The sequence below is a fragment of the Rhinopithecus bieti genome, unplaced genomic scaffold (assembly GCF_001698545.2).
Source record: "Rhinopithecus bieti isolate Rb0 unplaced genomic scaffold, ASM169854v2 scaffold_22439, whole genome shotgun sequence".
Classification (NCBI taxonomy): Eukaryota; Metazoa; Chordata; class Mammalia; order Primates; family Cercopithecidae; genus Rhinopithecus; species Rhinopithecus bieti.
The window spans coordinates 1,535,016-1,549,563 of NW_016810838.1; the positions used below are offsets into that span (position 1 = coordinate 1,535,016).

General features: G+C 37.3%; 1 protein-coding gene across 1 annotated transcript in view; it reads left to right on the forward strand.

Annotated features, from left to right (window-relative positions):
• Positions 1-14,548, forward strand: part of MAP4K3 (mitogen-activated protein kinase kinase kinase kinase 3) — a 194,868-nt gene that overhangs the window by 156,084 nt on the left and 24,236 nt on the right. Inside the window, 4 exon segments of the mRNA XM_017892944.1 lie at positions 935-1,047; positions 5,351-5,392; positions 8,172-8,256; positions 10,050-10,129. Coding sequence (XP_017748433.1) covers positions 935-1,047; positions 5,351-5,392; positions 8,172-8,256; positions 10,050-10,129 — 320 coding nt within the window.

Below are 14,548 nucleotides of genomic sequence, written 5' to 3' on the forward strand. Positions count from 1 at the left end.
TTAGCGTTCTCTCTTCTAGAGACTGGTTCACTATTCATTTAGCTGCAGTGTGGAAACAATGCAAATTAAACTGTGAACAAACAGGGAAAATGTGTTTTGTGTCTAGGTTACTTCTGTTTTACAAGAGAGTACCTTGTCTAACTCCTTATTTCATTTAATCATTTCTAAAAAAGTAATTTGTATTATTTGCTAGGTATTTGCCTCCAAATTAATACTAGAAGGAGCTATTTTAACACTGTAAAGACTCCTCTGTGTTTATCCAGAAGAAGCAATTTTAAAAAAGAGCAACTAGCCCGGGCACGGTGGCTCACACCTGTAATCCCAGCACTTTGGGAGGCCGAGGCAAGTGGATCACCTGAGGTCAAGAGTTTGAGACCAGCCTGACCAACATGGTGAAACCCCATCTCTACTAAAAACAAAAATACAGAATTAGCTGGGTATGGTAGCGCATGCCTGTAATCCCAGCTACTTGGGTGACTAAGGCAGGAGGATCACTTGCTTGAACCTGGGAGGCAAAGTTTGCACTGAGCCAAGATCACGCCATTGCACTTGAGCCTGGGTGATAAGAGAGAAACTCCTTCTCAAAAAAAAAAAAAAAAAAAAAAAAAGAGCAACTAAAGTTTCTTGGATGACATAATGTAAATCACCCCTTTTCTAAAAGTAGTTATGAAATCAGTATTTGGTTTTTTAAAGCTGACAAATACATGCACTTATATACAACCTGAATTTAAATTTGCCTAATATGCCAGAAATAGAGGTATAAATAGAATAACATATATATGACGTCTTACTTTCGTAGTAAATAATCTGATGAGGTGATCCCAAATGAATGACACTATCCCAAAGTTAATATTTTTCCTTTCCTACTTGATAACTTTCTGAATAAAAATTTTCGTGAAGATTAATCATTTTCAATGAATATATCTTATTGAAGGAAATGGAATGAGCTCCTTCCAGTTAAATGGTGAACGAGATGGCTCATTATGTCAACAACAAAATGAACATAGAGGCACAAACCTTTCAAGAAAAGAAAAGAAAGATGTACCAGTAGGTATTGATATTCATAAGTTCTACTTGTATTTGTTTCCTTTTTAACTGTTAAGTTAGTTCTGTGCTTACAATTAGTGAAACTATAGCACTAGTATATTTCGCAATTATTGTATTGATATTTTAATATATTATAATGGTGAATAGATTATTTAAATCTTGAAAAAAAGTAACTTAGCTGTGGTAAACTTGAATGATGGCTTTTTATTGTTTCCATTATTTAGACCAATTTGTTATGTAGTATATTATAAAACATCTTTATACAGGTAAACGCTTAGTATTCTTGGGATTGTTCACAAAATAACTATTGTTATTCTCATTGAGGGTAATTGATTCTTAATAGTTTCTCTTACAGTCTCATGAAGTTATGGAAAGAAGGACATAGATAAAGAAAGCTGTAGCTTCTACCCCAGGACAAATTTCTAACTATAGATCAGGGGTCCCCAACCCCTGGGCCGCAGACCAGTAGTGGTCAGTGGCCTGTTAGGAACTGGGCTACACAGCAGGAGGTGAGCAGTGGGCAAGTGAGCATTACCACCTGAGCTCCACCTTCTGTCAGGTCAGCTGCAGCATTAGATTCTCATAGCGCAAACCCTATTGTGAAGTGTACATGTGAGGGATCTAGGTTGCACACTGCTTTTACGAATGTAACTAATGCCTGATTACCTGATTAACAGTTTCATCCCCAAAACATACCCTACCCTTCAACCCCCATCTGTGGAAAAATTGCCTTCCACGAAACCAGTCCTTGGTGCCAAAAGGTTGGGGACCACTGTTAGAGACTACGTAAGTAGAGACATTGCTGCTCTTACCACTTCAGGAAAGGTGAAATTAGCCTTAGCAGCTACTCCTATCACAAATGTTAGCTAAAACATCATAACTGTTAAAACATAAATGTTATTCATCAGGGATCATGAAGAGATGAAAAATTTTAAACATTTGTAAAGAATTGACTTATAATCACTGGAAGACATTCAACTATCATCATAGAATTTAAAATAGTAGAAAATCCTTAAAATCCCCAGTACCTCAGCAGATGTCAATGAGATGAATGGAATTTTTTGGAAGTTTTTGTATACACTAATATTTGTTATTTTTATAGAAATTTGTAGTATATTCAGTATGTTTGTACACATATGTGCTATGGTTTCTGCAGTAAGCACATCACTAGAGGTTTTTGTGCTATATCTATTTAACTTTTTAAAAATATTTCACTATACAATATGACATATTATTCTTAAAATTCATGTGAAGTATTTTGTGTTATTCGTTGTAATTTGTGAAATTTAGGTTATTTTTAACAAGAGTGTAAACTGTTCTTCAGAAATGGGTTTTATGAAGTTCTATCCAACTGAGCAGTGCCTTTTGCTTTCAAAATTTAAATTTTAACAGACCTGCTAACATAATAGTACAAAAATGCAGCTGAGTGACTGTAACACAGTATAAAATAAATAGCCTTTGAGAGATATAAACTTTTTTTTTAACCTTTCCTATGGTACTAAGTAAACATTTTGTGTATACATTTTAGTTCACTTTTCTGTTACTTTACTTCATTAAGATAAGCAACTGTTTCAGTAATTCTGAAATAAATATGTCCATGGCTGTATCATAGGATCAACAGTATCAGTGATATATTGAAGCATGCTTACAGTTTATGCTGTAATTCTTAAAATTATTTACAGCCCTCACATCTGTAATGCCAGTGCTTTCAGTGGAAAAGGCAGGGGGATCACTTGAGACCAGAAGTTCAAGACCAGCCTGGGCAACATAGCAAAACCCTGTCTCTACAAAAAATAAAATACAAATTTAGCCAGACATGGTGGCATACACCCATAATCCTGCTCAGGAGGCTGAGACAGGAGAATCACTTGAGCCCAGGACGTCGAGGTTACAGTGGACTATGCTTGCCTGCCACTGCACTCCAGCCTGGGTGACAGAGTGAGACTCCATCTCAAAATAAATTAAATAAATAAATAAATAAATTTATTATTTTTTATTATTTAGATTTTTCTAGAGATAGGGTCTCACTCTGTCACCCAGGCTGGAGTGCAGTGGCGCAATTTTGGCTCACTGCAACCTCCTCCACCTCCCGGGTTCAAGTGATTCTCCTGCCTCAGCCTCCTGAGTAGCTGGGATTACAGGTGCGCACCACCATGCCAGGCTAATTTTTGTATTTTTAGTAGAGATGGGGTTTCACCATGTTGGTCAGACTGGTCTCGAATCCCTGACCTCATGATCCACCCACATCAGCCTCCCAAAGTGCTGGAATTACAGGTGTGAGCTACCGCGCCCAGCCTTATTTATTTTAAATAATATTTACAACCAATTCTATTAGTGCTTAGGTTAAATCTGAGAGTTATAACACTCAGAGCTCCCTAATTTAAAATGATGTTTCGCTAGGCCAGGCACGGTGGCTCACACCTGTAATCCGTACACTTTGGGAGGCCGAGACAGGTGGATCACTTGAGGCCAGGAGTTCAAAACCAACCTGGCTAACATGGTAAAACCCCGTCTCTACTAAAAACACAAAAATAGCCGGGCATGATGGCAGGCACCGGTAATCTCAACTACTCAGGAGGCTGAGGCACGAGAATCACTTGAACCTGGGAGGCAGAGGTTGCAGTGACCCGAGATCATGCCCCTGCACTCCATCGTGGGTGACAGAGCAAGACTCTGTCTCAAAAACAAACAACAACAACAACAAAAAATGATGTTTTGCTAATAGATAATTTAATAACAGTATAAGAAAATATATATATAAATTATTTGCAAGATGGAATAAAAAGGTATCTGAAATTATGGCAATAATAAGATGTGTGCACCCTCAAAAATATATCTACAAAGTAAGTATGTCATCTTAATTTCAGAAATGTTGTATTCTTATGTTATATATATGAAATTAACAGTAGCTTTTTTATTAGTTTTCATCTAATTGTTTAAGTGATTCTGACGTATGGCAGCTCTAGGGAAAAATTACAACGTCATTCCTTAAGATGATGTTACTGAGATAAACCTTGAAAGAAATGTAGACTGTCACAAAGTTCGTGTTTAAAGTATACCCAGGGGGTTCCCTCTCAGGGGACAGTTCATATACTCAAGAATGTGGCCGCTTGGAGAAATATCTGGCATTCTTCAGGATAGTGTGGGTGAGCAAATGTGTTACATTTCTTCTCCTTGTAATTGCCTGTATACTCTAACCAATGATTAAAATATTTGAATTCATCAAAATTGAGAACTTCAATTGGCAAAACACATTGTGAACATGATGATGATTATCTATACACGAGGAGAAACTATTTGTTATATATATATAACAGATGAAATACTCAAACCTAGAATATATTTTTAAAAGCTCCAGCAAATATATATGAAGAAAGATAACTCAGTTAAAAAAAAATGGGAAAAGAATTCACAAAAGAGGAAATACAGATAGCAAATAAACACTGTTTTTAAAAAGATTCTTAATCTCCCTAGCAATCAGAGGCATGCAAATTAATGAGGAACACAGGAGAGAAGATTTTTTACTAATCAGCTTGGTGATATTGCTGTAAGACTAGAAAGAACCAGGAGCTCTCATACATTGCTGGTGGGTGTGATGTGATATGTACACTCTGAAAAGCAGTTTGACAGTCAATATGCACTAAAATGTAAAAGGTAGAGACCCTGTGTACCAGTAGTTTCTCAGTATACCCATACTGTGGTATACTTCTCACCGTGTACCCATAAAAACATCCACTCATACGCTGTGTAAGAATATGTGTAAACATATGCAGGAATGTTTATTTCAGCATTCGTGTTCTAGTAAAATATTGACAGTAATCTAAATACCGAATAATGTTTAAGGAATAGTTAAATAAAGTATATTTATGCTGTGCTGCAGTTAAAACAAGTGAACTAAGTCTATATGACCGATACGGATTACTGTCCAATTTTAAGGCAAAGAACATGCAGACAGTGTATAACTATTAGTGTTTTAAAGCACACACACAAAAAATGATTTTCTCTGGGAACATGTATTTACATATATACCAAAAAAGTCTGGAAAGCCATATGATTACATAAGTATATCTAATTCACTAGAGAAAGATTTGGAAGGTTTTACACCAAACTAGTTTTTCTGGGGCAAGTACTAGAAATAGTGCGTTGTGAAAGAACTGTGGGGAACTTCAGCCTTAACTGTAATGTTTTGTTTTACAAAGAATGTATTCATGTATTTTATTTGAATAAATGTGTTTGAAATACAGTATTGTTATACGAAACAGCAGCAAAAAAAAGTGTAATTGTACATGTGTTCTTTTTCTAGAAGCCGATTAGTAATGGTCTTCCTCCAACACCTAAAGTGCATGTAAGTACTAAATATGGAGTAGGCTGAGTTTCAAGCTAAGTCACTTGTATGTGTTATCTTTGCTTAGGTTTTTTTTTCGTCTGTTTGAAAGAACCTTCATTACTATTGAACAAAAATCTAAAAGATTGCTAATTTAAGATTGCTAATTTAATTACAGGAATGTGTCACCATACCTGGCTAATTTTTATATTTTTAGTAGAGACAGAGTTTCACCATGTTGGCCAGGCTGGTCTCGAATTCCTGGCGTCAAGTGATCTGCCCACCTTGGCAGATCACTTCCCAAAGTGCTGTGATTATAGGCATAAACCACCACGCCTGGCCTTTTATTTATTTATTTATTTATTTATTTTTGAGACGGAGTCTCACTCTGTTGCCCAGGCTGGAGTGCAATGGCGCAATCTTGGCTCACTGCAAGCTCTGCCTTCCGGGTTCACGCCATTCTCCTGCGTCACCCTCCTGAGTAGCTGGGACTATAGGTGTCTGCCACCACGCCCAGCTAATTTTTTGTGTGTTTTTATAGAGACGAGTTTTACTATGTTTGCTAAGGCTGTCTCGAACTCTGACCTCAGGTGATGTGCCCAACTCAGCTCCCAAGTGCTGGGATTACAGGTGTGAGCCACCACGCCCCACCCTTTTATTACCTGTTAAATTCTACTTTTTTAATTAGATTACAGAGCTTACTTTATAAACTATGTTACAGCCGGCGCTCGGCATAGGGCTGTCGCGCAATATAGCCTGTGTGATGTCCCGCCCAGCACCTTTGGACTGCGACTGGGCCGAGGACGGCCTAGCGAAAGCGATCATTGTTACAAATTTAGGAGAGGGCTGTCTGAGTGTATGATACGAACCTACTCACGATTCTGGTAACCTTACAAGCGGTGAACTAACCCTAGGGACTTTATAGAGTTAGTAAATATCATAATATATTTAAACATTTTAATGCAAGGCGGGCGGCAGGTGGCGCGGTAGGGCGCGACGCAGACTGTAGATTCCGCACGCACGGTGTGGCCCTGCTGTAGTTCCCGAGGGCTAGAACTCGTGGAAGTGAGATCATGAGGTCAGGGATTCGAGGAGATGCGAGCTACAGACCAACATTGGAGAACACCATAGCTCGTGATAACATCAAAACGCGAAAGAATTGAGCCGAGAGTCGTGCGCACGCTGAGTGAAGACCGCGCCATAGCCATCCACGAGGTGTGGTGGCAGGCAGGCTAGATCGACGATGACCATCACCGTGCGTGCAAGAGATAAGAGAAGAAAAGGAATATGCAAAAGATGACGGCTCATAGAATGTGTCACTGCATACCAGCACTGTGAGTGTCTAGAGTGAAGGACTCCTATCTATTCTTCTGTTATGATAGAAATATCATCTAAATTAATATTAAAATATTAATAAAATACTTTATATTCGTAATGTGTATCATACTTAAATTATAAATATTTTAAAATAATTTTAATACTAATTTATACAGTATACTTTATATTATATAGCATATATATTATAGCAGAGAAATATATACAATAGGGCAAAACTTCCCACTTGACTGCAAGATAAAACACTTACCTCAGGCTTGCAGTTTGACAGACTGCAAGGTATCTATGAATGCCAGGTAGATTCCAACTATACAAATTAGCTTAAGATTGGGAACTGGCTTGATTGTTTTGTTCTTCATTTTGTCATGTAAATTTCTAGGAGTTAGCAGTACCTAAACATACAAATTTCCATAGCTGTCTTAAAAGGTTGTTATTAGGATTAGTTAAATGATACAGTTTCTGCCCTACATCATATAAACATGTTTCTTTGGGTCTACTACTACCTGATGGTATTGCCAAGCTAAATTGTTCTTTTTTGGTACCAAAATCTTTAAAAATATATTGGTTGGTATATTTCTGTCATGAAAAGGGAAATTTTAAGGTCCATGTTTTAATTATGTTAATATTTTTAATCCATTATTGTCAACTAGTGATGTTTTCTTTCAGTATGTTACCTCCGTGTTTGTGAGGAAGACAGTCCATCTATAAAATGATGCACAAATGCTGTTCTTTTAATATAGGCCAACATGACAAATACTGAAATTTTCTCTGACCAAAAATATTTTCGTACTGTTTTTCTCTCAAGTTGTCAGTAGTAAAAGTGATTACCTGAGTCAACATTCTTGTGCCTTGAGAATTTAACCAGAAGGATAATTTCAGAGTTAATATTTTGCTCTTTGACGATATAAAGTTCAGATGAGTGATATATTTCATTATGATTTATTTATTATCTGAAAAGTTTGTAAATGGACTTGATAAAGTAATAGTAACATCAAAGAGTTAAGCTTTTTAATGAATCTTTCCAGGGAAAATAATCAGATTGCTTGATTGAAAAAATTAAAATATAAAGTCTATATGTTTGGAGGTTGAAGTACCTACATGAATTTCAGATCAGCCATACCTGTTTCAGTTTGTAATGTGAAATTCAATATTTAATACCATTTTTAGGCTCATAAAACCAAACAAAAAAACTGTCTTCCTTTGTAGAGATTATGATTTCCTACATATGACCTTTTTTTTCTCTTTTTTCCAAGTAAAATTATTGTGGCACCTGGAAACTTGTGGTACCACTGTTAGGCAAATGACTATGGTGATTTCTTACACTTACTTCTGTAAATTTGAAGATGATCATAATTTCAGTATACTATCTATAGACTCTCACATTAAAATAGATAATAATTACATTTTATATATTAAAGACTGTTACTTGTCACTGTTTCATATTGGTTATTCTTTGTTTCCCTAGATGGGTGCATGTTTTTCAAAAGTTTTTAATGGGTGTCCCTTGAAAATTCACTGTGCATCATCATGGATAAACCCAGATACAAGAGGTAGTATTGTGTGTTTTTTATCTGTTATCTTCCTAATTTTTTTAAACCGGGGCCATGAAAGCATTTGTGATTTTGTTTATTTTCTGAGTATCTTTCTGGGGAAAAAAAGTTTTGTTATAATTTTTTTTTTAAATTTTAAGGTTAATATGTTTCTTTGTGCTGTTATCAGTGTTTGAGGTGACACATAACATTAACATTTCATTGTATAGTTACCATCTCAATATAGTGAAGCCATGTATTCTGTGCCACCCTAGTTTCCTCCAGAAATGTTTCTGCTGCTGCTGCACAGTAGTCTGGTATCTTCTTTTATTTTTTATTTTTAGGGAAAGAGTCTTACTCTGCCAACCAGGCTAGAGTACAGTAGCATGATCATGGCTTACTATAGCCTCAAACTTCTGGCCTTATGCAGTCCTCCTGCCTCAGCCACCCAAGTAGGTAGGACTACAGGCACATGCCACCATTCCTGGCTGTTTTTGTTTTTGTTTTTGTTTTTTAATTTTATGTAGAGATGGGATCTCTCTGTGTTCCCCAAGCTGGTTTCGAACTCCTGGGCTCAAGCAATTGTCACCTCAGCCTCCCAAAGTGCTGAGATTATAGACATGAACCACTGGCCAATAGCTTCATTTTTTTCAAAACAGCCATTATGGAAGGAATTTAGCTACCAAGGACCCAGGGTTTAGTGACCACTTGAGAGGATCTCTGACCTTAAAAGGGACCATAATCAGAAAAGTTGTACTTAGGCACCACTAAGAACTGTCTGTGTCCTCTCACTGTATATCTGGATCTTAATAGCTGTCTGTTTATGTAAGATACACATAGAACATTTATACATGAACATTTTTGTATACATACACATATACTCATTAAATAGTCTGAGTACTTTTATGTCATAGGCAAGGAAACTGGCACTCAGAGAGGTTCATTGTTTGTAGCCAATTAGAAAGGGTCAGTTTAAATCCAGTACTGTCTGACCACAAATCTTACGCCATTAATCTCCCAGTACTCATCTTAAATGCTGGGCACTTTAGGAATGCTCTTAGCATTCTATACTGTTCTCAGCATACTTCAGTTTAGTCTAGTTAGTCTAGAAAAGTTCTTGACCTGTTACTCTGTATTGTCTTAAAAACAGATCAGGCACTTGTTCTTCAAGTTGCCTGCTTGGATCTCTTCGAAGTGTTCTTTCCTTTCTTTCCTGTTCTAAAGCCTTTTTAATAAATTTCCACTCCTGCTCCTGCTCTGGAAAGAAAAACAGAAAGGACCATGGCCATGCTTCTCATATCTTTTAGAAGATACTGAGTACCCTAGCAGGTATCCAAGTTTTAGTTAACTTTTTAATGGACTGTGGTCAGATTCTGAGGTTTTCTAAACAAGAGTGCTTATAGTACAGCTCTGAAAAAAAATTCTGTAGAAATAATTAGAATCTGTATCAGCCACTCTCGATTTATATTCTGTATGTCAGTTGCACATGATCCTCTCTTTAGGGGGTTTTAGGAAAAGGAGCTGCAGATTCTTTGCCAGTTCTTAGCACTCTCTGATGAGTGAAGAATGTACTATGCCACTCTTCAGAATCTCCCTTACATAAAAATTCTCTTCACTGCTTTGAGGCTAATATTTACATATAATTCAGTTTATGGGTCTAAAGTGTCTAACCTCTTCTTTGTATTCACTGCTTATAAATCATGGTAATTCTTGTTTTATATGTTAATACATACTTACGGAAGTTTATATTATAGAAATCCTATTAAAAAATCTTTTATTTACCAAAATCAGTCAATGAATTACTTTTGTTTCAGATCAGTACTTGATATTTGGTGCCGAAGAAGGGATTTATACCCTCAATCTTAATGAACTTCATGAAACATCAATGGAACAGGTATGTTATTTTGTATATTCTTTTTTTTTTAATTTTTAAGTTACCATAAGTACACATTAGACCAGAAATAAGATTCAGTTTCATGACTTGCTGCCTCTTTTATTCTTTTTTGTTTTGTTTTGTTTTGTTTTGTTTTGTTTTGTTTTGTTTTGTGTTTTGAGACTGAGTCTCACTCTGTTTCCCAGGCTGGAGTGCAGCGGTGTGATCTCGGCTCACTGCAGCCAGGTTCAAGCAATTCTCATGCCTCAGCCTCCCAAGTAGCTGGGATTACAGACATGAGCCACCATGCCTGGCTAATTTTTGTGTTTTTAGTAGAGACAGGATTTCACCATGTTGCTCATGCTGGTCTCGGACTCCTGGCCTCAAGTGCTGGGATTACACATATGAGCCACCCCACCCCAGCCTCTTTTATTCTTAAAATCCTCATGAGGCCGGGCGCTGTGGCAAGTGCCTGTGATCCCAGTACTTTGGGAAGCCAAGGCAGGCAGATCACCTGAGATCAGGAGTTCGAGACCAGCATGGCCAACATGGTGAAACCCCATCTCTACTAAAAATACGAAAATTAGCTGGGCATAGTGGCGTGTGCCTGTAATCCTAGCTGCTTTGAAGGCTGAGACAGGAGAATTGCTTGAACCCAGGAGGAGGAGGTTACAGTGAGCTGAGATCACGCCATTGCACTCCAACCTGGACAACAAAAGTGAAACTCCATCTCAAAAAAAAAAACTTCATGTAGCATGTTCTAATTACCAGATACTGAAGACAGATTCACAGGACTAGTCCATACCCTTGAAAAGCTCATGATCTAATAGGGGAAAACAGATGTATAAACTAGTAACTACAACACTCAGGATTAGATGTCATAGGAATGAGTATAAGATATTGGCCATAGAGGTGGATGTCATCAGCACCTCCTGTGGGGAGATGAGAAGGAGGGGCATTTGAGATGGACCTTAAATTCTGATGAATAGAAGTTTGCCACACAGACAGGATAAGCATGATGGCATAGAGATGTGAAATAGCATGGCAAGTATGGGAACAATGACTGGACAATTTGACTGGGGTACAGAATAGTAACAATAGATGGAGCTGAGTAGGCAGGCAGAAGCCAAATACCTAAGCTTGGCGTACCATGCTGATGGAACAGACCTGTGTTTTAGAAATATCTGTTTGCAGTATGGTGAGAGATGAGACTAAAAACCATGGTCAAATGGTGAAAGAGTGTTAATTCAGGGCAGAGGTAGAGAGAATAGAGGGGAAAAGATAGTTTTATTAAGATATAATTCATATAGCATATAGTTCACCCATTTAAAGGGTACAATCCAGTGGCTTTTAGTATGTTCACAGCATGTGCAGCCATTACCACCATCAGTTTTAGGACATTTTTGTCATCTCCAAAAGAACCTCCATAATCATTAGTGGTCATTCCCCATTTCTCTCCTCCTCTCCCCCGATATGGGGATGTTTTTGAGTGTCACAATGAGTGGGGGGAGCTTTTGTCATTTAGTACCCAGGAGTCAGGAACATAAAACAACCTGCAAACTGATAATAATGATGATGATATTAATAGCTAATATTTACATAAAGCTTACTATGTGTCCATGCAGTGTTTTTGAATGCTTGACATACATTATATAGTCTTCATGAAATCTCTCAGAGGTAGATACCATTGATATTCTTGTTTCACAGATGAGAAAACTGAAGCACAGAAAGGATTAGTAACTTGCCAAAGACCCCACAGCTATTCGGTGGCTGGACTGGGATATGAACCTAGGCAAGCTAGCTCCAAATGCCATGCCCTTAACTACTTCACCATATTCTCTCTCCCAGTTGTATAGTTCCTGTAGAGAAATGTTGGACCTGGAGAAAGATCAAAGATCTAGAATTGACCAAATTGAGTGACCAATTCAACATGGAGGGTGAAGAGAGGTCTAGGTTAACTTCAGGTTTTCCACTTGAGTGACTGGGTGCTTGACAGTAACAGAAAGATGGAGTATAGTATACTGAAGGATGTATTGATTTGAAGAGAATGGTAATGCTTTCAATTTGGTCATACTGAGTTTGGGGTGCCTTCAGGTTGTGTGACTAATTCTTTTATCAATATAAATTGATTACAAGGCCGGGCGCGGTGGCTCACACTTGTAATCCCAGCACTTTGGGAGGCCGAGATGGGTCAGGAGTTCAACACCAGCCTAACAAATAAGGTGAAACCCCGTCCCTACTAAAAATACAAAAATTAGCCGAGCATGGTCGTGTGCACCTGTAGTCCCAGGTACTCAGGAGCCTGAGACAGGAGAATTGCTTAAACCCAGGAGGCAGAGGTTGCAGTGAGCCAAGATCGCACCACTGCACTCCAGCCTGGGCAACAGAGTGAGACTCCATCTCGAAACAAAATAAAAATAAAAATAAATTGATTACAAATAAAATGGAAAGAAAAAATCTGTAAGTAATGATTTATTCATGACTAAACATTTTCATCTTCTTTTTTTAATCAAATTTTCTAACAAGATCCTAAACTGTATGATATACTGTAAATCTTTTAATCTGGAAATGGTATACAGTGAAATGACTGAAAAGTACCTATGAACAGGGAAAGGGAGGAAAAGGATCTTGTAATTATAATAATTAGTAAATAAATAATTCAAAGATGGTCCTATTTTTATTGGGTATAATGAGATATCCAGAAATAATATTGGTAACAATATTAATTGTAGGGAATAAGGCCAGCTTTATGCATAGGTGGAGTAAGCATTTATCAACCTAATTTGAAGAACTCTTCCATTGTTTTTGTTTTTGAGACAGGGTTTCATACTGTCACCACGGCTGGAGGGCAGTGGCATGAACACAGCTCACTGCAGCCTTGACCTCCTGGGCTCAAGTGACCTTCCCACCTCAGCGTCCTCAGTAGCTAAGTCTACAGGCACATGCCACAATGCCTAGCTAATTTTTTGGTATTTTGTCGAGACTGGGATTTCACTTTGTTGCCCAGGCTGATCTCAAACTCCTGGGCTCAAGCAGTCCTTCTGCCTCCCCCACCTGGTGCTGGGATTACAGGTGTGAGCCACCAGGCCCGGCTAGGACTCTTAAGAGAAGGCACCCATCAACCACACCTAGCCCCAGTCTGCAATAACTTCCCTTCTTAGTTGCTTTAGCATTTGAAATTAGATTACTAGAGTAATTTTTTTTTTGAAACATTGCCCTTCAAAGGAAACCTTTTTCCCTCCTAGAGGGAGCCTATAAGACTAAAGAATTAGTATATGTGGAGCCTGGGTTTTTCATCTTATTATGAAATTGATGATTAGTTTGATTTTCTCTAGACTTTAGAGGAAACAGGGTGGCATGAGCCTACTAGATAGGAGAAGATTCTGAAAAGTGAGGAGATGACACAAATCAGGGTCCTGATTTAAAAATGTTTATCTGGCTTCATTATTCATAGCTAACATTTATTCAGTACTCAGTGTGTGTTAGACACTCTTCTAAGTGTTTTACAAGGAGTATCGTGTTTAATTACCATACAGCTCTATGAGATATAGATATTCTGTTTTACAGATAAGAACACTGAGACAGAGATTCAGTAAATTACCCAAGATCACACAGAGTCAATGGTAAAACAGATACATGAGTCTAGGCAGAATATAGAAGCTACCCTTCTTAACTGTTATATTCTTATTTATTAAACCGATCATTTCACCTAGAACCTAACTCACTAAAGGAAGAAAGCATTGAAAATGTAGTAAAGTTGTTGTTACTAGAAATCTAGAAAAAGTTGTTGGTTAAAAATGAAAATTCATAATGAAATCCAGTACTTTTTTAAAATAAAACTATACATAAATACCTTTTCATTGTCCCTATGTAGAAAATATGAAAGGAATGTGTGTCTTGTCTTGCTACTTCATATATGTTTATATTAAATAAGCAAACCCACTTATATTTACAAGTATATAATTTTATAGTAAACCATAGATGTGGTATCAGATAAATACTTTTTTAGTGGATATGTATATAAAAACCCAGTTCAACACTGAATTAAATAAAAATCTGTTTCTTGCTACTTTGATAACATATACTGATATGTGGTCTGGGGTAAGTCATTGCCCCTTCTCTGCCTGATTTTTTCAGTATAGCCAATGAAGTTCCAATTTTGTTGTGAATTTTTTGTGAAAAGCAGAAAGTAGGAAATGGATGTTGATATCTTCTCTATCTGAGGCACAGGTATAGGCACATTTTACAAATTAAAAAACTGTATTGGCAATGCCACATTTTAGTTGTTTGGAGAAATTGGTTATTTTATGTAAGTACATTTTCCCAGTAAATGAAATAAAATTTTTATTAAAATGTTACTTTGTGCCGGGCGCGGTGGCTCAAGCCTGTAATCCCAGCACTTTGGGAGGCCGAGACGGGCGGATCACGAGGTCAGGAGAT